Genomic DNA, 23,049 nt, shown 5'->3' with positions numbered 1-23,049 from the left:
CCAAATTAGTATACTAATTAGGTTTGGGGTTGATGAAAAAACCGCCTTACAACAATGTGTTAACAAGTCTATCTATTGTAAAAAAAATGACATCTCAACATAGATGAAAAAGAATATGGATGTCAGGGCATTTACGATCGTCACAGGCTGGTTTAAGTGATCACTTTACACACGTGTAACACAAATTCTACCCATGTTTAACAACCACACTAGGTACTCAAATTCTTGGAAGTTCTATACATACATATATCGCTCATTCCTTTCAACAACGTCATTTATCAAAAAATTGATTTTTCAGGACATCGTTTTTAAAGTTTAAAAATATAATGAAAAGTATTAAAAATAAATATCAAGCCACTTATTCAACTTTCTAGGTAAAACCTGAATGTTTTTTCTCCATTTGAAAAATATTTAGTTTATTTCAAAAAAAAATAATTAAACAATACCTTTTCTTCAAAATGCAAAAACGACACTTTTTGCCCTGTAGCGGGTAAATATTATGTTAAAAATATACCGTTTTTGCCGGAATATAGTACGTTTTTTGGGCATTCCGAAAACATGCACAACTGAAAATTGACGATTTTTGATATATGATGTTGTTGAAAGAAGTTAGCGATATATGATTTAATTTCGAAACATTATGCTAGAATCACTAGAACTTCACTAGAGACATCTATTTTGAGATGAAAAAAAGTTTTTTATTAAGCAGAAACTCTTTCAATTATTATTATTGTATAAGATATTTAAAAAAAATAAATGCAAAAAAAACATTAGTCGTTTTTATAATAATAGTTTTTGATTTGCATTTTAAACGACTTGATGAGTTGATCGACCGTACATAATAGGAAAACCGGTTGTTCGAATCATCTGTAACCTGAAATTTACTAACACAATTGAGTTTTTTTTTTTAATTCTAATGTTGGTATCGCATTTCAGTGAAGTGATTGAAAGCAATGCCGTGGTTTCAACGGTAAAAAATCTAAAAGTAAATATTATATGGAATCATATCTAACACGTAAAGTAGTTTATTTTATCGTTCGCATATCGATTACAAGACTTGAAATCCCACACAAACAACCCACATAGATAGCTACGTCATGAACTGGTTCAGGTTTAGGAAAAACATATTTTTAAAATGTCATTGTATAAAGATATGATTATAGTTTATTTAGAAAGATATTATTTTCATTTGAACAGACATTTTAAATACTTATGCCTACACAATTTAGAGAAGATCAAAAATTTAGCACACAAAAAGTAAAATAAAGAATGAAAGAGTGAAGGAGGTTCTTTTAATTTATTAAATATCGGATAACTCGAAAGCCATGAGACTTTTGCGAAACATATTTTTTGATTTTTTGGGCAATCATGATATCACCTAACCATAAGATACTTATAAATTTCATGTTTTCGTATCTTTAACTTAATTGATATTAAGTATCGTGAGATATTATTAAAAATTTAAAACCCATGAACAATTATAACATAACTCGTTGGGGTATGAAACAGTTCAAAATTTGGCATATTGTTATAAGTATATATATATTTTTTAAATATTATAAGTGTTTTGCGTTTTCTAACAATATTATATAAAATTCATTAGAATGTCACAACACAACGGAGTCCTGGTTCCGACCCTAATGTATGGAAGTGAAACATGGAGTTGGCAAAAGAAGGATAAAAGTAGACTGAATGCAGTCGAAATGCGATCTCTCGGAAGAATATGCGACAAAACGATGTATGATAGATGTTCGAATAGTGAAATAAGGAAGGAATGCAAAGCTGAGACAAGCATTATCGATACAATTAAGAAAGGTGTATTGAGATGGTTTGGACATATAGAACGAATGAGTGAAGAAAGAACAGTAACACAAATTTATGAGGCGAATGTAATTGGAAAAAGGAGCAGAGGAAGACTGAGAAAAACTTGGCACGATCAGGTATGCCAAATACTTGAAAGCGGTCAGGTTAGAACAATCGGCGGGTATGTATGAGGAGATGCATGAACGTGGAGGAGGCGAAAAATGTTCGCAAGGACAGAGTGTTGTGACGTTCTATTCTCTCTGCCTACCCCTGCGGGGAAACGGCGTGATGGTTAGTTGGTTAGTTAGTGCTTATTAAAGTGGTAATACACAAAGTGAACGATGAATGTTAAGGAGAGTGTTACATAATGTTACATATATTTTTTTAAATAAAAAAGTGTATTTACTGCTCATAAAAATTGTTACGTCTAAACAAAAATAAATATCCGTGTCGTTTACTTTCTATGATATCATAATTTAGTTCAGGATCCGAATAAATTACATAAATTAACACCATAGCCATATCTGAATTCGATGTTTAGTGTTTGCAATAATTATGACACGGTGACTCGTTGTGGGTTGGAAGACTCGACTTCCCCACGCTATGTCACGTAGCCATTGCTAATACTATAGGCTGTGGATGCGGGTTAAAAAATATCACGTTGATTTATATTTTTTTTATTTAATTTCGTTAATTTCAAAACATATTACATATATCGACGTGCCCTACGTAAAGTGCTCTATCTACATTTACCGTTATCTACATATATAAGACAACAAAAAAATATGTTAAATAAATTACGCCTACTTTTCAGGCGTATAATGTCCGCCTCCGTAGTGTAATGGTCAGCACGCTCGGCTACCGTTCTGGAGGTCCCGGGTTCGATTCCCAAGGGGGGTAAAATAAATATAAGTGATTTTTTCACTGTAATATTTATTCAATATTATTACCCTGGACTGGGTACCTGAAGCGGAGGGCTGATCACCTTTCCTTCATGTGTAAACGATCAAGGTAACACTGCGTTTATATGACGCAGTGCCCTATGCATCATTGGGATGCGGATAAGGGTTTTATATATTATATATATTTCAGGCGTATAAGACGCTATCTACATCGAATTTTTTAATTAAATTTAACTCCTAAAACGCTATAAAACGAATAAAATTTACAATTCAATACATTATTTTACAATGTTTTTAAATGTATAATACTAGTTTAGAATTTCAGATAAAACCGTTAATTAATAAATAAAAATACGTTGAAAAAATCTTCTAAGCTCTCTCCTGTAAAGTAACCGATTTGCAGATAGAGTACTTTACGTAGGGGCCGTCGATATACGTCATATATTTTATTCATTGATTCGGCATTAACTTTGTGACATGTGATTATTTTTAGAATTTGCAAATCATATATTTAATAGAAACAACCACTCATTTGACTCATATACATTTAAATTATTACAGTCAGTTACAAATAATGATCAAGTCACGAACAATTTAGAAAATTTAGAAATACATAAAAAATTTAAATTCTTATAAAACGATACATAATAATATGCTGTTACAAAATACGTCACCATTATTATCAAAGTTTCCTTTTACAAAAAGTCCCGTCCCTTTCAACCTCTATACATGTATATATACCTAAATATTTTTTTCTCGTTAGTTTTACATTTCGCCAGTAGATAATAACGTCTGTTAGATTTCAAAACTAGTCGTGTGTAATGAAATAAAACTTAATCGAAGATTATCCAGATTTGTAAGCAAGTATTTGGACACACTCAAAATGTCGTAAATATCACGTTGATTTATAAATCGCTTACTCCTTTCAAGAACGTCATAAATAAAAAATCGTCAATTTTCAGTTGTGCATGTTTTCGGAATGCCCAGAAAATGTACTATATCCCAGCAAAAGAGGCATATTTTTAACTCAATATTTACCCGCTACAGGGCAGAAAGTGTTGTTTTTGCATTTTGAAGAAAAGGTATTGTTAAATTATTTTTTTTTAGGTAAACTAAATATTTTTCAAATGGAGAAAATACCTTCAGGTTTTACCTAAAAAGATCTGTTGCACAATAAAAAGTTCAATATGTGGCTTGATATTTATTTTTAATACGTTGTGTTTTATTTTTAAACCTTAAAAACGTTCTCCTGAAAAATCAAGTTTATTGATTTATGACGTTCTTGAAAGGAGTGAGCGAAATATGAGACTATTTCCCTTTTAACGTTTAAAATGTCTTCCATTTTGAGACCAGAAGCGGACAGCTGTTAACCACCTAAATTAGCACCCGATTCAACGGATAAAAACAATATCAATTAAACTAATCTGCTAATTAGAAAAAAAAAGAAATTATCACCGCTGGCACTCCCGACCGGATGTAATATATTATCTGAAACTGCTGTAGGTGGTACAACAAAACAGAGCCTTATTTCGGGGCTAATTTTAATACAACTGCTCGTAAAACAAACACACCCCGTTTCCGCTCAACCCCTCCCCCGCCGGGCCACTTAGGGGTGGGAAAACATTACAGCCAAACACTCCCCTGGCCGACCGCTCCATTACAGTTACAGCGGATCGGATATCCCGGAAAAGCGACACAGGAAGCGAGACATACATCCGCGATTCATTCACAACGTATCAACTTAAAACGATCGCGCATGTAAAATGAGATATTACTTATCAAATAACACGCTGGGCATATTTTTTTAAGGCAACATTAAAAAAAAATCCTAAACACTTTTTATTACTTGTATTAGACCATTTTCGGGTTAAAATATTTTAACACAGCTGGCTTCGAGAACTACAAATCGCTAACTCCTTTCAACAACGTCATAAATCAAAAATCGTCAATTTTCAGTTGTGCGTGTTTTCGGAATGCCTAGTAAATGTAATATATCCCAGCAAAGGAGGCATATTTTAAACTTAATATTTATCCGCTACAGGGCAGAAAGTGTTGTTTTTGCATTTAGAAGAAAAGGTATCTTTTATGGTAACTATTTTTTAAAATTTACTAAATATTTTTCAAATGGAGAAAAAAACTTCAGGTTTTACCTTAAAAGATCTGTTGCACTGTAAAAAGTTCAGCAAGTGGCTTGATATTTATTTTTAATACATTGTATTATATTTTTAAACTTTAAAAGCGTTCTCCTGAAAAATCAAGTTTTTTGATATATGACGTTCTTGAAAGGAGTGAGCGAAATGTTCTTATCGTCAGGTGATTTTATTTTATGTTTTTAAAACCCAGATTTTACTTTGGAAGAATTGTAATCTTCTTTATTGAAATCTTGGTTTTTAAAAAAAGGCACCTGTTGATAAGAACATCTATATTTATCGAAACCAGTCGTGTTGAAAATTATAAACTAAAAAATGGTATTATACAAGTGTTCAATTATCACGCTCATTTGCGTAGATTTTAAGAAAAAGTGGTATATATGTACCAAGTGAAATTTAAACTAAAAATTTATGGATATTACCACAAAGTGCTTGCCAAAGCAATGAGTACAATTTGAGTATCCGAATGAATAATTATGTTTTTAATTGATTTGGCATTAACTTTGTGGGGAAACGTGATGATAAGTAATCTGAAAAATACATTATGGAAAGATATATATGTAGTGATTAGTCATATTTTCTTATTTTATTTTTTATATGTTCTCATTTGTTTATTTCAAATATGCTTCTCACCTTATGTTTTTCTCATTTATTTCTTTTAAATATGCTTCTTATGCCTATTTATTATACCTGTTTATTGTTTTTATATTTTGCCCTGTACCTATTAGTTTTGGTAATTTAAAAAAAAATGTAACTAACTTTATTATTTGTGTTCCAGTCTTGTTAACCTTAATCCCATGTCCCAAAATGAGAAATAGAAATTACTCATCGGGAATATTATATATATGGCTTATGTAATATGTAGTATTATGTAATATGGTTTAAAAAAAAAAATAACCACGACTTGTTTTAAGATCTACAGATGTTTTTATCAACAGGTGAAAAAATAAACTGTTGAGAATTCAAATAGTTTGTATTTTCACCTGTTTCAAATTTACAATAATGTGTCCTCCCTGGGTCTTCCCGTATTTGTTTTTTAAATATTTTTTGGTAATATGTCTATCGTGAGTCTAACAATCATGGATGACTTGGCCGAATGATACAATCCAATTAAATTTACCCACATCCGTTATCCAATTATGAATCCAGTATTATCCATAAGTATTTTTCTACCTCATGTAGTTTTACAAGTATTGACCGAGGTAAACACATCAGGATCAAGGTTAAACGCCATATGGGATAGGTACGGCCTTACAGCTTTTATAATCAGCTCTATGATAGATTATTTTCATAGTTCCGTATTTCCGGAAGGACATATCCGATAGGATATATTGCATTATTGAAATGCGGTAACAATGAATTATAATTATTGTTTTTTTTTACGAATTGAAAATTTATAATAAGGGATCCTATTTCTCAAAGATATTACAGGTATTTAGCTTCAAAATGGACGTTTTATTGTTTTTTTAAGTATTATTCATGATTTAAAGTAGTATTGAAAATCTTGTCTGAAAACATGAGTACACATCGCGCGCACAGACTATGACAGCGCGCCGCGCAGGCTTCCCAACTTGACGACTAACGCACTTGTTAGTCTTAAGGATAAAATGTGAGGGTAGGTATTCACACTGACGCGACGGTATATGTACAAAAAGTACTAAAATATATTTTTTAATAATTATCAAAAAATTATTTTAGTACTTTTTGTTACGATTAGAGACGGGTATAATTTAGTTTGTAAAACGTAAAATTGAGGTAAAAAAACCTGCATTATCAAATATTAAAAATTAAAATTGAATTCACATCATTTTTTAGTGTGTCCAAAAACTTGTTCTCTAATCTGGATAGGAGTTATTTTTACTATAATACTAGTCAAATCATAGTCAAGTCAAATCAAGCATCTCCTGGTATGTAAAATAATTCGGGTTCAATCTTGCATACATCGCAAAAAATAGGGACATCTGCTATATAAAAAGCTAACACAACTTAACAATAGATACTGCAGAGATCTCACATATGACGTGTCAATTATACGACGAACATTATGATCGTTTTTAAAGTTTAAGAATATAATCAGATATATTAAAAATAAATATCAAGCCACTTATTCATTTTCTTACTGTGCAACAGATCTTTTTGGTAAAACCTGAAGGATTTTCTCCATTTGAAAAATATTTAGTATTTTAAAAAAAATAATTAAACAATACCTTTTTAAAAAAAGTTAAAAGTTAAAACGTTATCTTTTCACTCTAATCACAGCCCAGGAGCACAGGGCCAAGTGGGAGGTGTGAGTCATTATTTATTGCAGTATTTATACAGCGTGCATTCAATGAACGAAGTGCAAGAATGTGCATTATCTGTATGTAACAGATGGTCATAATATGAAGAAAAAAAAACTAACTTAGTAACCAATCATCACGTCGCTTCTCCGCATGAGTGGGCAGAGATAATAGAATTCCACACCAATCTGTCTTTGCAAACAATCTTCGCCTCTTCCACATTCATGCATCTCCTCATGCATATCCGTCGATTAAGCCGACTCCCAACCTAACCATTATCAAGCATTTGAAATACTATGCGATTACTCAGACGAATGTGCGACAAAACGATGCATGATAGATGTTAGAATGGTGATATGAGAAAAGAATGCAAGACAAAATTACAAAAAGAGATAAAATTAAGAAAGGTGTGTTGACATCCGCTGTGTGTTAACATCACATCATGTGTTGATGTCCGCTTTGTGGTGTTGTGATAAGCGTGTTAAGCTACCGCGCTGGAGGTCCCGGGTTCGATTCCCAGGAGGGGGGTGAAAATAAATATGAGTGATTTTACACTCTAATATTTATTAAATATTACCCTGGGCTGGTATCTGAAGCGAAAGGCTGATCACCTTTCCTTTATGAGTTAACAATCAAGATAACACATCGCTTATATGATGCAGTGCCCTATGCACCATTGGGGTCCGGATAAGGGTTTGAAGATGAAGTGTTGACATGGTTTGGAAATGTGAATCGAATGAGTGAAAAAAAAATCAGTAAATGTAACAAAGGTAGACAAAAAAAAAACTTGACTTGGCATGAACAAGTATTTCAAATGTTTGAAAGTGGTCAGGACAGGAGTCGGAATAATCGGCGGGAATGTATGAAAAGATTCATGAATGTGGAAGAGGCTAAGAAAGTTTGCAAAGACAGAGTGGTGTGGCGTTATATTCTCTCTGCTTACTTCTACGGAGAAGCGACGTGGTGGTTAGTAAGTAATTAGTTATATGAATAATAATTAAAATTAGTAAGTAAGACAACCCTGGCGTGACGTCATGAACAGTTAGGATGAGTTCAGGAATGCAGTCAGCCATGTGTTCACAGTCTTTGAACCCTACTTAAGTTCAATGCAATGAAGCAAGATGATCGAAAATGAGAATATTGTAATTTAACACTATGCAAATTTTGAAAACAAAAATATAATTTGAGTACAAAACCACTTTTTGGGTTTATTAATGTGAACACGACTAGTTTCGAGAACTAAATATTATTTTTATTGAATTAAACACTTGAATATACCACTTTAACGAGTTTTATTTATATATACGACTATTTTCGAAAACTTAAACATGTTTTCATGTTCTGGTAAAAATTAAAACTATCAAATAAAAAATATTTAGGGGTTAATAAATAAATAGGTTAGTAAATACAGGGAAGAGAAACTAGTCGTATATATAAATAAAACTCATTAAAGTGGTATATTCAAGTGTTTAATTTAAAAAAAAAAATCAACATATCATTCCACAAAGTTAATGCCGAATAAATAAATACTAGAACTACAGATGTTCTCATCAACAGGTGTAAATTCATTTTTAATTTTAGTTTTACTTAGTAAATACCATTTCTTAAAATGTATTTAAACACGTGGCATAATAGATTTTAAGATATAGTGGTATTTACCAAGTAAAACTGTTAAACATTAAAAAGGATAGATTTTACCACAAAGTGATTGCCGAATCAATTAAAGTTATGCAGATTGGTGTAGATTTTGTTTTCTCCGTTAAATAAAAAGGTTAATCAAATCAACCATAGATACTGCCACAAACACACACATGAAACGACGTTTGAATTATATACATATATATATATATATATATATATATATATATATATATATATATATATATATATATATATATATATATATATATATATATATATATATATATATATATATATATATATATATATATATATATATATATATATATATATATATATATATATATATATATATATATATATATATATATATATATATATATATATATATATATATATATATATATATATATATATATATATACATTTTCAAAAAAAAATAAGTGTGGTTATCAATTATGGGTGAAATGGTGTATAAAGTGATCAATTTTTTACAAGCCTTCGACTGGTCGTAACCTTTGTACATACCCAAATATGTCATGTTACATTAACTATTTTTTATATTTTTCGTGTGCAAGCTGTATAATTCCCAAACAATTAAAATGAAATAAAATAAATGTTGAGATGTATAAATTAAATTAAATTAAATTAAGTGTTCTGTGTGTATGTTGTTTTATAATCAGTATAGATAGTGTCAAGTATTTTGAAAGTAGAATGAAAAGTGAAAGAAATATTTGAAAGATGAAGTGCCACACGTTTACGGTAATACAGGTTGTCACGGAAGGCTGTTGACCGTTTTTTTTAAACTGTCGGCGTCTTATGTTAAATAATACGTTACAATTAGAGCCACATATGGGCACTATTCATCTTGTCTAAAGGAAAGTGCAAATGGGTACAGTCGCGGTCAAATAATTGTGGCAAAACTGTATAGCATAACTGACTATAGTGGCAACAAGAATATATAAAAAATCTAGAAGTTATTTTAACATTTAACGTCTCAAAAAAGATAAAGAAGATTACGAAAGTACTGCTATTTACAGAGTTTATAATATTCAACGTTGTGCCAAAATTTCAAAGAAATCGGTGACTAAATTTAGTGGATTTTAAATTTTGCAAAAACAAATATTTACGTGACCTAGTTCGATTCCCGCCAGTTGTAAAATAAATTCAAGAAAGATAAAATTTGAATTGGTCTGGGTATTTGTGATGTATTTTTCACATTTACATTCCGTATTCTTAATATCCTACCTGTAGACAAGCCTCGAAAGAGGCTTTGCGGGTTATTCCTTTAAAAAAAATGTATATTGATATAAAACTGTGCTGATAATTTGGTGTTTTAGGTTGAATGTGACATTGTTATAATAAAATGCCTAAAATGCACATCTACACTTTCGTAAAATATTGAAAATGACGTAAAAAAGTTGGCTGCCAATGAAAACAAACAATTACAATAGTTATGTTAGGTAAATTATCAGTAAATATAAATTGAATTTTTTAACTTTTTAAAAACTTTTTTCAATTTTTAAGTTTTAGTTTTTAATCCTCGTTTTTTAAGGAATCACAATTCAATCATTTTTATTATAACTTCTATTTATATGACACATTCAATTCTCTTCTCTTCACTTGAAGTGTTGGCCGAGAGTACATGTTAACCCTTCATTTATGGTACGTCAAAAAAAAAACCTCTCTTATATGCATTTAAAAACAACTCGTTATTTATAAAGGTAACACAATTCTAACATATAAGATGATTGATATAAGAAAATAGTGCAAGGTTGAGATAAACATCATCGATACATTAAGAAAAGTGTGTTGAGATGGTTTGGGCATGTGAATCGAATGAGTAAATAAATATTATTAAAACAAATTTATGAGGTAAATGTAGTCGCAATTAAAGCAGAAGAATACCGAGAAAAACTTGACATTATCAAGTATTTCAAATACTTGAAAATGGTTAGGTTAGCAGTCGGAACAACCGTCGGGTATGTATGAGGTAATGCCCAATTTTGGACGAAGCAAAGATTGATTGAAAAGACCGATTGGTGTGGCGTTCTATTGTCTCTGCCGACCTTTGCGGGGAAGCGGCGTAATAGTTTGTTAGTTATAAAGATATTTAAAGTACTAAATGATCAAATAAAACAACGTTTTTAAAAATTGTATGTACTGAAAACGTCGTATAAATTACTGATTGTTCAATTCACGAGTTGAACACAATAACAAATACGTAACTTACCGTTATTATGTTATCATTAACATCGTCGTTCATATGTCAAGCGAGCGGCAGAGTTATGGACAGCATAACCAGCGAGGCGTCACCAACGACGTCACCACCTTCTTAGCTAAAGGCTTGACGGTTGTCTGGTGATCGCGACCTTACGAAGGTGATGTATGCAAAGATGCTTACCTGGAATGAAATAACAATTAATTTTTTAATAACTTTATCACTTGAACCAAACAACAACAGAGCAAAAGGCCTGTTAAAACCCAGACTACAGTATTTCAATCTGAATTTATTGTTCATTCATATTTCTGAATATAAAATAGATGACAGACTTTCCTTAGTGTGACGAGTTTTAAGACGAGTTTTTCAATTTTTCGGACATATTGCCAGAAGAAACGATGAACAGCCTATAAAGCTAATGGTCATAGGAGGGGTCGAATGCAGTAGAAGAGGAAGATCCTCGCTAGATAGACTGACCAAATCAACGCTACCACAAGTTCATCAGTGGTTGGAACGTAGCGGATGGCGGTGAGTTGGAAGAAGTGGAGGAAAAGAAGAGAAGATAGTCACGATACACAAAAATGAGGACAACGACGCATAAAAAGAAGAAGAAGAACAAGAAGAAATAACTCTTCACATATATTGATGTGTTATGAAATGTTGGAATACAACTCCAAAGTAATCCAGTTTTTGCAAACAAAAATTTCGACACTAAAAATATATATTCGCCTAAATAGTTTAGTGTTTACTGCGTTCAGCTACAATGCTGGAGTTTCCAAGTTCGATTCCCAGGGGGTCAAAATAAATACGTGTGATTTTTCAGTCTTTCAATGATTTAACAATACTTTGGACCGGTATCTAAAGCGTGAGACTGATCACCTTCATAGAATTAATCACCGACTTTACATCGCATATATCTGAAGCAGTGCACCAGTAAAGAAATATATATATATATATATATATATATATATATATATATATATATATATATATATATATATATGTATAAATATATATAAATACATATATATATATATATATATATATATATATATATATATATATATATATATATATATATATATATATATATATATATATATAAATATATATATATATATGTATATATATATATATATATATATATATATATATATATATATATATATATATATATATATATATATATATATATATATATATATATATATATATATATATATATATATATATATATATATATATATATATATATATATATATATATATATATATATATATATATATATATATATGTATTTATTTATTAATATTTTTTTTTAATTAAAAAAAAAATTATAGGTCTGATTGTGTATTTATTTGTATTATGCGATACGATTTATCTTATTTTTTACATAAACATATTAAACGTTGTTTCGCAGACAGAGCTGGCTCAAATGCGAGATGTTTCATAGGAATCTAAAAAATTCTTAAATAAAAGAGAAGTTATACGCCGGAATCATCTCGCAAATATTTTTTATGGTCATATAATTCGTCGGCAGGGGGTTAAATGGAGTTGAAGAGTGCTTGAAATGGAAAAACAAAATATAAAAAACCAGTGGAGTGTTCTAAAAACAAAAGTTGTGACGTAATCACGGCGTGTTCGAGTGAGTCACGGAGTGAGGCGAGTCCGGTCCGATGACAGCATTAGGTTGCTAACATACAACAAAACCAGAAATGTGGTTTTGCGTACATAAATGAACAATGTTCACAATTGCACTAAAACATTTACCGTAGAACGGGGTTACTTGAACTTTGATGTGTTACTTGAGCTCAGTACAATAAAAATATTTAGATCGTGGTATCGATCGAAATATCGTGGCAACAAATGTCACGTGTCAGGGAAACAATGAATTATGTCGATATGTTCATTATTGTAGACCAAATACAGATTTCATTTTTTTTGTACTGGGCTCAAGTAACACATCAAAGTTCAAGTAGCTCCGTTCTACGGTACATAAAATTTGAAAAACACATGAAAATATTTTAGTTAGATTGATATCTCAACATAGAATATGGAAGTCTGCGTATTTGGGTTAACGACCTATCAAGGCTGGTTAAGGTGATTACTTCATGAGTAGAATAAATTCAACCCATGAATTTATTCTACTCATGATTGACAACCACACTATTCAAATTCCGAAACTCATATAAATCGTTTAATTGACAAGTTCTTTCATATTTTTTTCTTCTTTTCTATTTCGTGTAATTGACGAGTTTTTGGCAGCATCTATGATTGATTAAAGTAAGCATTTATTTAGCAGAAACCTTTTTTTTTAAGTGCAAGATTCTATCCGATTTTTTTCACACACTAAAAGACGCCTGAAAACATGATTTTTTATGAAGCTTTTTATTTGAACAGTTTTTTATTCACAACATTTTGGGTGTGTCGAAATACTAGTTCACAAATCTGGTTTTCTTCACTTGGCACTTATTTTTCTATTAACATATTTTCTTGTCAATCAAAGATGTTAATATAAAACTTCCAAGTGAAGAAACCCAGATTTGTGAACAAAGATTCGGACACAATAAAAATGATATTTTTATTAAATGAATATTTTTATCGTATTTAATGTATATTTTTTTATTATTAAAATTATTATTATTATTAAAAAAAATAATTTAATATTAGCTTTAGGCGAGCCTATATTTGAATCGGTAAATTACTGATGGATGTAAAAAAAATAAATAAAATAAATAAATTATTAAATTTTATCTTCTCAAAAAATTGCTTTTATATTTTTTTCAGTAAATAAACATATAAAATTAAAAATTGGGGAGGAAAAAATGAGAAAAAGGGATAAAAAAGACAAATAGATCTGTAAATATTATTTTATTCGTTTTTCTTATTTGCTAATCCTTCGCGAGTATTTGTCTCTCCGAAACGGATCCCGATTTTTCTGAAATTCGGGATATTCAGGAAAATAATTGATCGTCAATAAACAAAAGGATATATCCTCTGTGACATTATTGATTCAATGACAGCTGTTTGAATTTCATTCTTTTGATACGGAGGGATGATAAAGACGGTATAACTTTGTAAAAAAATAAATCGCTCACTCCTTTCAACAACGTCATATATCAAAAATCGACAATTTTCAGTTGCGCATTTTTTCGGAATGCCTAGAAAATGTACTATATCCTAGCGAAAGCGGCATATTTTAAACTTAATATTTATTCGCTACGGGGCACGGTGCGTTATATTGGCAATCTAGCGGAACTTTATTATTTTTTTCGATGGCTTATATTTTGAAAAAAATATTTTATTCCAATAGAAAACAAACCATTTTATAAAACTGTTTAATTATTTTTAAATTAAGTCATTCCGAAAAATACATAATCGTATCGGAAACCCGAGCTTCAGCGCGCCGTTGGGGGTGAGCGGTTTTAAACGAATGCGCATCAGTCGCTTGAGTCATCATATTATAAATTTGTGTTATGTATGTGTAATATTTGTTTATAACTTTATAGTATTAATTTATCAAGGTATACTGTACGTGTTTTTATTTGAGTAAATATTATTTCATTAGCCTGCAAAGTCTTGTTGAACTTATAGCTCGTAAATATAAATTATAATTGGTTTATTCCAATTATAACTAGGCTTTTAGTATGCCATACCCTAAAATACCGTACTATGACAGTATTTTTATAAAAGCTTAACTTATATTTTTATTAGCATATATAATAACTTTTTGCTTAACTTGCCATACCCATACATTTTTTTCTCAATTTCAGAATCACTACGTAAATTTCTCGTCAGGCTATTTTTGACATATGGGTCGTAGATTCGAAACGCGTGAGAGTTGAAGCCATAATTGCATATGTTTTGGAGCAATTTAATATGCTTTCAGTGTTATTTAAGATTTTGACTAGTTTTAAAACAAAAATCAGAAGTGTTTGTCAAAAAATTGGGCAAAAGTGGAATAAATCGGGTAGATCTCGAAAACAATTCTTGAGTTCAAATTCTTTATAGATTATTCAAGGAAATCTTATGTTTTCTAATATTTTTACTCAAGTTCTATCAAGTACTTTGAAAAGTAGCTCAATTTGTAAGCTTTGTAGGCCTTGAAAGGTTTTTGAATCGTGTGCATCGAAGGTCAAAAAACGAAAAATACAAAATCATGTTAAATTAACAACCCAACAAGAGTTGTCCTTGGCCACAGTAATCAAACTGAGAAAAACTGGAAAAAAAAATTCTGCCGCCTTCATCAGAGAGTTATCTTCTGCCTTCCTAACAATAAAAAAAATATTTCAATAAAAAATAAGCCGAATTATCTGCGGATTAAGCACTACCTATAAAATAATCTAAAAACCCATCAGTATGATATCATAAGGCAACAAATGATAGATATAAATAGGAAACAATATCCACCTTACTAAGCGAAAGAATCTGTGAAATTCTCCAGCAATCACCATCAACGAAATTTAAGCTGAAATTCCGCTTTAGTCACTTAACGATCATACTGGGGCGCGATTATCCAAGGTTCAAGAAGAAGTGCTTGAAACTCTTTGTTACTCGAAAAACATTAGTTAAAATAAAATTCTAAAGTGGGTCTGTCATGGTGCCGACAAAATAGGTACCGACAAAATTTTCAGAAGACCATCATACAGACAAAAAATTGTTTAGTATTACTATGATGTCAATACAAATATGTATACTTATAGTGGAACTGTTAAACACAACAAAAAATATATTTGCAAAATCGTGCACCATTGTCGACTAGATATTGGCACCCCATTTAATTGGTTTTTATTAAAGAAACGGTGAACAAAATGACTACAGAAGTTGATGAAAGAAAAAAATTTGGATGAAATTACGACACTTTCTCCAACAAAAATACTTGTGAATGAAATAAAAATGCACGTGAAGCTTACGATGAATTTTGTATGATAGACGGTAAAGTATCCGATGCCATGTGATCATGTTTATCTATTCAAACAGAACTTAAAATATGAGTTTAATGAATCAGAAGAGTATTTAAATAATGGTGATTCTGAATAAAACATAACTTGAATATTCTCCATTTTCAAATAATTCCTGGCCTCATATACGAATATATACCTTTCTTTTACAAACATTGGTGATGACGTTTTATGCATATATGCATCTACAGCAAATATTTAAATAATATTAATATCTGCCAAAACATTTAAGTGTAATACAAACACATTTAACTGTGACCTCTTTTCATAAAGCATGAAAGTTGTTTTAATACCCATTTTATCATATCTTTCTAGAAATACTATAAGATAAATACAAAATGTTCACTCAATCATGTTATTATAAGTGATAGTATCCAAAAACCTACTAAAACCGGTATATTTTAAGCGTAATAATAAAGTACCCCTAGATTGCCAAAATAACGCACTGTGCGGGGCAGAAAGTGTTGTTTTTGCATTTTGAAGAAAAGGTATTGTTTTATTGTTTTTTTTTTAATATACATAAAAATTTTCAAATGTAGAAAAATCCTCCAGGTTTTACCTAAAAAAATCTGTTGCACAGTAAAAAGTTCAATAAGTGTCTTGATATTTATTTTTAAATACATTTTATTATATTCTTAAGCATAAAAAAGATCTCCTGAAAAATCGAGTTTTTTAATTTATGTTGTTGATAGGAGTGAGCGATATGTGTGACAATAACAATAAAACATCAAACAAAACAAAATGTTTGTACGCAAGCAGATGGGATCACATCACATATTAATTAAGCAAATGTGTTTGTAGGAATTTATTTATAAAAACATTTATCAATATTTGTAAGTATATGATCAAGTATTCAAAGTACATACTTGAAAGTGGTCAGGTCAGGAGTCGGAATTGGCGGGTACGTATAAGGAGATGCATGAAAGTGGAGGAAGCGAAGATTGTTTGCTACGACAGATTAGTAAACGGTCCATTCTATCTGCCTACCTCTACTGTGAAGCGGCATGATGGTTAATTATGGCAAATAAAATAAATTTGAAAAAAGTCCTTATTTTATTAAATAAGGACTACACTTTTTATAAGGACTATACTGTTTATTTTTATTTTTAGATTACTTAAGTAAAAACCTCTAATCGGAATGTTATTTTTTTAATTTTATTATATTATGTTAGTTTTGTTAAATATTCTGTTGGTTTTCCAATTAATAAATAAATAAATCATGTATATTTATTTTGACTCCGTGGGAATCGAACCTGGAACCTCCGACACGGTAGCCAGACGCGCTTACCACTACACTGCGGAGGCAGACGATATGTATATATGTATATATATATATATATATATATATATATATATATATATATATATATATATATATATATATATACATATATATATATGTGTATATATATATATATATATATATATATATATATATATATATATATATATATACATATATATACATATATATATATATATATATATATATATATATATATATATATATATATATATATATATATATATATATATATATATATATATATACATATATAAATATACATGCATACACACATTCACACAATTTATATTTTGTGCTTTGTATTTTCAGCTTAAAAAAATAAAAAAAAATAAAAAGGGACTACTGGACAAAATTCACAAAAGACATGGAAAATGATCTATATGGAGCTCAGAAAAAAGTATGGAAAATGCTCAGAAATAAAAAGAAACCAATAAGCGAATATGTGCAAACAAAGAAAATATCCTTAGGGGAATGGGAGAACTATTTCCAAAACCTCTATCAAACAGATGGAGAAAATCAGAAATTACAAGTGTTAACGAAGCGAGCTAAATTGAGTTAGGGGAAATTATGGCAGCAATCAAAAAACTCAAAAACCGAAAGACACCCGGAGTTGACAATATTAATAATGAACTGTTAAAATACGCAGGGGAAAGTTTGAGTCGAGAATTATATAAACTGTTCAACAAGATACTAGCAACATCTCATATACCAGCCGATTGGAAGACTAGTATCACAACCCCTATATTCAAAAAAGGACAGAAAAGTAACCCAGATAATTATAGAGGAATATCATTGTTATGTTCAACTCTTAAACTTTTCACACAGATCCTGAAGTCCAAACTAGAAGTGACCATTCAAAATAGCGAAGAGCAACAAGGTTTCCGAAAAAATCGTTCCACAACAGATGCAGTATTTATAGTGAGGCAAATAAAAGAAAAAACTATTGAATATAATAGGCCGGCATTCGTATGCTTTATTGACCTCACAAAGGCGTTTGACCGAGCCAGACTTAATGATATAACGCAAATACTGGCTGAAAGAGGAACGCTCCCGGAAATAGTCAACATAATCAGGCAACTCAACTCAAACACAAACACCAGAATCAGAGTAGATGGTAATCTCTCAAATCCCGTAAGAGTCGGTACCGGCATCAGGCAGGGTGACAGTCTGAGTCCATTCCTCTTCAATCTCATCATGGATGGGATTGTGGAGGATATTAAAGGACTACATAAAGGATACAGACTGGGAGAGAAAACCATCGATGTTGTCTGCTATGCGGATGATGCCGTTGTATTCGCTGAGACTGAAGGGGAGCCGCAACTACTCTTGAACACATTCCACCTTGCTAGCCAAAAATTCAATATGGCTATATCCGCTACAAAGACCAAGAGTATGGTGTTCTCTCGCACCCCAGTGGGATGTAGCGTGACTGTGGACGGCGTCTTAGTAGAGCAGGTGGAAAAGTTTAAATACCTGGGTGTGGACCTATGTGCTCAGACGGATCTGCGATACGAAGTGATGGGGCAAGTGAACAAAGCTGCAGCCATCTCAGGATGCCTGAAAAATGCTATATGGAAAAACCCTGAGATGAAGATCGGCAGCAAGATCAAGATATACAAAACTTGTGTCCGACCCATCATGACGTATGGAATCGAAAGTAGAGCAGACACCGCTGCCACAAAAAACACGCTTAGAGTGTCAGAAATGAAGACTCTGAGAAGCATAACAGGCAAGAGTCTTCGAGATAGATTGAGAAATGCCAAGATCAGGGAAATATGCGAAATCGAAGATGTCGTTAGGTGGGGAAGGCAACGAAGAAGACAATGGTATGCGCATGTGAGGAGAATGGAACCATCCAGACTCCCCCATATCGCATTGTACGGCCAACCCCATGGTAGACGACTCCCGGGCAGACCACCAAAGAGATGGGCCGATAGCTGGGAATCGACGTCGCAGGAGGCTAATCCCTCTTAAAAACAGGCCGTAAGGCCTACAATAAGAAGAAGAAGAAGAAGAAGAAGAAGTATTTTCAGCTGTAGTTTTCAAAACTAGCCAAGTTTACATAAATCAATTCAAATTCATATCAACGTGGTCTTATACGAGTATTATATTTTTATATTTGAAAAATATTAAGCATAATTAATAAATTATAATCGCAAAGTCAATAAATCCGAATACGGCACTTTAGTACTCTTCTCATCAGATTTTGTTTCTCGAGAACGTCTCCGAGACGTCGGCATTAGTCACACTCGACCTTCGGACGGTCACGGCTATACCAGCGGTACTTCAACTGTTTACTATACACTGTCATATGTATCGAGCTAAAAGGTGGACATAAAAATATGTGAAACACAGCACAAAATGACAATAAATGTCGTTAGCAATACAATGTCGAGAAACATAAAGAAGTCATAAAAAATAGATATTGTATTACGGAAAGAGTTCCTACAGAAAATTTCCATACATATGATGTATAATACCTGTATCGAAAAACAGGTTTAGTACCGTAGAACGGGGCTATTTGAACTTTGATGTGTTACTTGAGCCCAGTACAAAAAAAAAAGATCGTGGTATCGATCGAAGTATCGTGACAATAAGTGTCACCTGTCAGGGAAACAACGAATCATGTCGATACGTTCATTATTGTAGGCCAAATACATATTAATTTTTTTTCTGTACTGGGCTCAAGTAACTCATCAAAGTTCAAGTAGCCCCGTTCTACGGTATATAACAATATTTTTCATGTGTGTAACTGGAAAATGAGTTTAAATATTGACAAAATGAATACGCCATGCTTGTAACCTGTCTGCTTTCAAACAAAAAATACCTGTCTGACTGTGTCGAAGTTCCTGGGTTCGATTCTCAGAGCGGTCAAAATAAATATGAGTGTTTTTCCACTCAATATTTATTATACCATATATTACGCCAACTTTTTCTATTCAAGGTACACCTACCTAATTAAAAAATTTGCATATTTGCCATATTATGGTAACAAGTTTTTAAGAACAGTGTCCCTCGATGGTTGCTTCTCGTTGGTAGGGACAAGGCGGAAAGAGCATAATTAAAGTCCAGTTGTAATTATTTTATTGTAAAACCTTTCAACTGTAAATTGATATTTTTTCTCTATTGTATGTAATGTATAAAATCTAGTAATTCAAAAAAATATATATTCTACCAACATGTAAGTCTTTCGGCTCAACACAGGCTATGCCTAAAGAGCCATAGTGCATTTAATTAAAAAATGGAAAAAATGTATTTTTGAAAAATAAATGTAAATAAAAATTAAATTAAAAAAAAAACAAAAAAAACAAAATGTTATATGCGAATGCGAGCCTACTTAACTAAGCACAGGCAATCAAAATTTGGAGGAAATCTGTTATTTTCACAAAACTATACTTACGGCATGTGTGCGGCACACCAACTAATCACCACGGTACACAAGTGTGCCGCGGCACACACTTTGCGGAACAATGTGGTAGTTTTATGTGCTACATTTTTTTTATATCCTGCACACAGTTTGACGTTCGCCGTATGGTAATATTGAATGAACAGGTACTAACCGCGGAGCAGATATGAGAAAGAGGCTAGATTGTATTGCGACCCGGTACATGCTAGCATGATTGTATGGTAAGCGGTAAGCGGTAAGCACGTCTGTAGACAGTGTGTATGAGTGGTGTTGGAGCACATACGTCAACATCGCCTTGTTAGGTCATGCAAGAGGTCTCCTATGGTAAACGGATAATTTATTTATAGCTTCTATAGCTGACTACTTCAGTGGTAATATTACAATGGAAACCTAAAGCGATAACACATAAAAGTTCATTTCTTGCGACTTTGACTTTTTTTGGACACATTAAAAATGTTGTTAATAAATTAACTGCTCAAATTTTAAGCTACAATAAAAATAGAAAATTATGTTTTCAAGCATTTCTCAAGTACTTATGTGAAAGCAATCCAGGAGTTAGACCTTGCATTCTTTTCTTATTTCACCATTCGAACACATGTCATACATCGTTTTGCCGCATATTCGTCTGAGGGATCGCATTCAAACGACGGCATTCAAACTGTTTTCGTCCTTGTTTTGCCAACTCCATGCTTCGCTTCCATACATAATCATTTATCGTATAATGTAAAATCTATCCGCCTCCGTAGTGTAATGGTCAGCGCGCTCGGCTACCGTTCTGGAGGTCCCGGGTTCGATTCCCAGAGGGAGGTCTAATAAATATAAGTGATTTTTTTCACTCTAATGTTTACTCAATATTACCCTGGACTGGTACCTGAAGCGGAGGGCTGATCACCTTTCCTTCGTGTGTTAACGATCAAGATAACACTGCGTTTATATAATGCAGTGCCCTATGCACCATTGGGGTGCGAATAAGGGGTTAATTATTATTTATTATTAAAATGTAAAATAATATATGATAGATACTCGTAATATCGTTTTACCGCACATTTTATTCATTTATTTTTTATTAAAAAAGAGAAATATTTGTGTTTTTATTATTTACACAAATATTATTAAATATAATTTATTAAATATATTAATATATTATTAAATATAATATTTTTAAACATTATTATACCATTCGCCAGGAACTACGCTTGAATGGCTTGACTCTGGCCAATTTCTGTACCCGACGGATTCTCCAGTTCTTTGGACTCGTTGCGCGTGGCAACGAGGATAGCCTGGAACGACTAGTTGTGATCGGTAGCCTGGAGGGAAAGAGAGGGAGAGGAAGATCCCCTACACGATGGACCGATCAAATTAAGGCAGCAGCAGGCACCTCAGTGGTTGGAGCGCTACGTGCAGCGCAGTCAAGGGATAACTGGAGAAGAGTCATTGCTTCTGCAAGGGTCACAACCCTCAGCAATGAGGAATAAGACGAAGAAGAGACACAAATATTCACCTTAAGTGGAACATACCCAGAATTTGTGAACAATGATTCGAACACACCTAAAATATTGTGACTAAAAAACATTTTCATTTTTATGTTAAAATTGATTATTGCTGTGTAGGCCATCTCATTACATTCGATCAGATAATTTTTATACGAAACATCGAATTGGTCTTCCATTCAGCCTAGAAACCTTGACCGATTTGACTCATATTTACCATCAAATTCGTGTTTTAATAATTGACCATCACGACAAAAAGTCTACCTCGAATACTACGTCACTTCGCGACGTGGGTGTAACGCTGTAGATAATAACGAGTATGGATTATATTACCTTCGTTTAACCTACTCTCGAATCGTATGGAACCATAAGGGGACATGACATTGAAAGGAAAAGTACCCAATCGATAATACTAGAATAGATAATTTTTGTCGGGTTGTGGTCCCGTGGTTAGTGTCGCGGACTCTTGAGTCAGAGTTTCTCGGTTCGAACCCACTCTAACACAATTTGATATCTATTAAAGTAGATTATTTTATTAGACTGAATGCAGTCAAAATGCGATCTCTCAGAAGAATGTGCGACAAAACGATGTATGATAGCTGTGCGAATAGTGAAATAAGGAAAGAATGCAAAGCTGAGATAAGCACTATCGATAAAATTAAGAAAGGTGTGTTGAGATGGTTTGGACATGTAGAACGAATGAGTGAGGAAAGAACGGTAAAACAAATTTATGTGGCGAGTGTAATTGGGAAAAGAAGCAGAGGAAGAACGAGAAAAACATGGCACGATCAGGTATGCCAAATACTTGAAAGTGGTCGGGTTAGGAGTCGTAACAATCGGCGGGTATGTATGAGGAGATGCATGAACATGGAAGAGGCGAAGAATGTTT

The 23,049-nt window shown here is 31.9% G+C and overlaps 1 protein-coding gene across 2 annotated transcripts in view; it reads right to left on the bottom strand.

Annotated features, from left to right (window-relative positions):
- The window catches only part of LOC148308696 (uncharacterized), a 153,970-nt gene that overhangs the window by 107,646 nt on the left and 23,275 nt on the right, over positions 1 to 23,049 (bottom strand). The window contains exon 1 of one of the 2 annotated variants that reach the window (XM_088261253.1): positions 11,009 to 11,056. The exons of the other annotated variant lie outside the window; for it this stretch is intronic. Within the exon in view, the coding sequence (XP_088117379.1) occupies positions 11,009 to 11,041 (33 nt within the window). The 5' untranslated portion in view covers positions 11,042 to 11,056. Of the gene's footprint in view, positions 1 to 11,008; positions 11,057 to 23,049 lie in introns of those variants that run through there. 2 annotated transcript variants of the gene reach the window in all.

The sequence above is a fragment of the Brachycentrus maculatus genome, unplaced genomic scaffold, assembly GCF_059751285.1.
Source record: "Brachycentrus maculatus isolate JH-2025_06_01 unplaced genomic scaffold, ASM5975128v1 h1tg000152l, whole genome shotgun sequence".
Taxonomy (NCBI): Eukaryota; Metazoa; Arthropoda; class Insecta; order Trichoptera; family Brachycentridae; genus Brachycentrus; species Brachycentrus maculatus.
The sequence above is the reverse complement of the archived record's forward strand: the minus strand, read 5'-3'. Positions and strand labels throughout refer to the sequence as shown.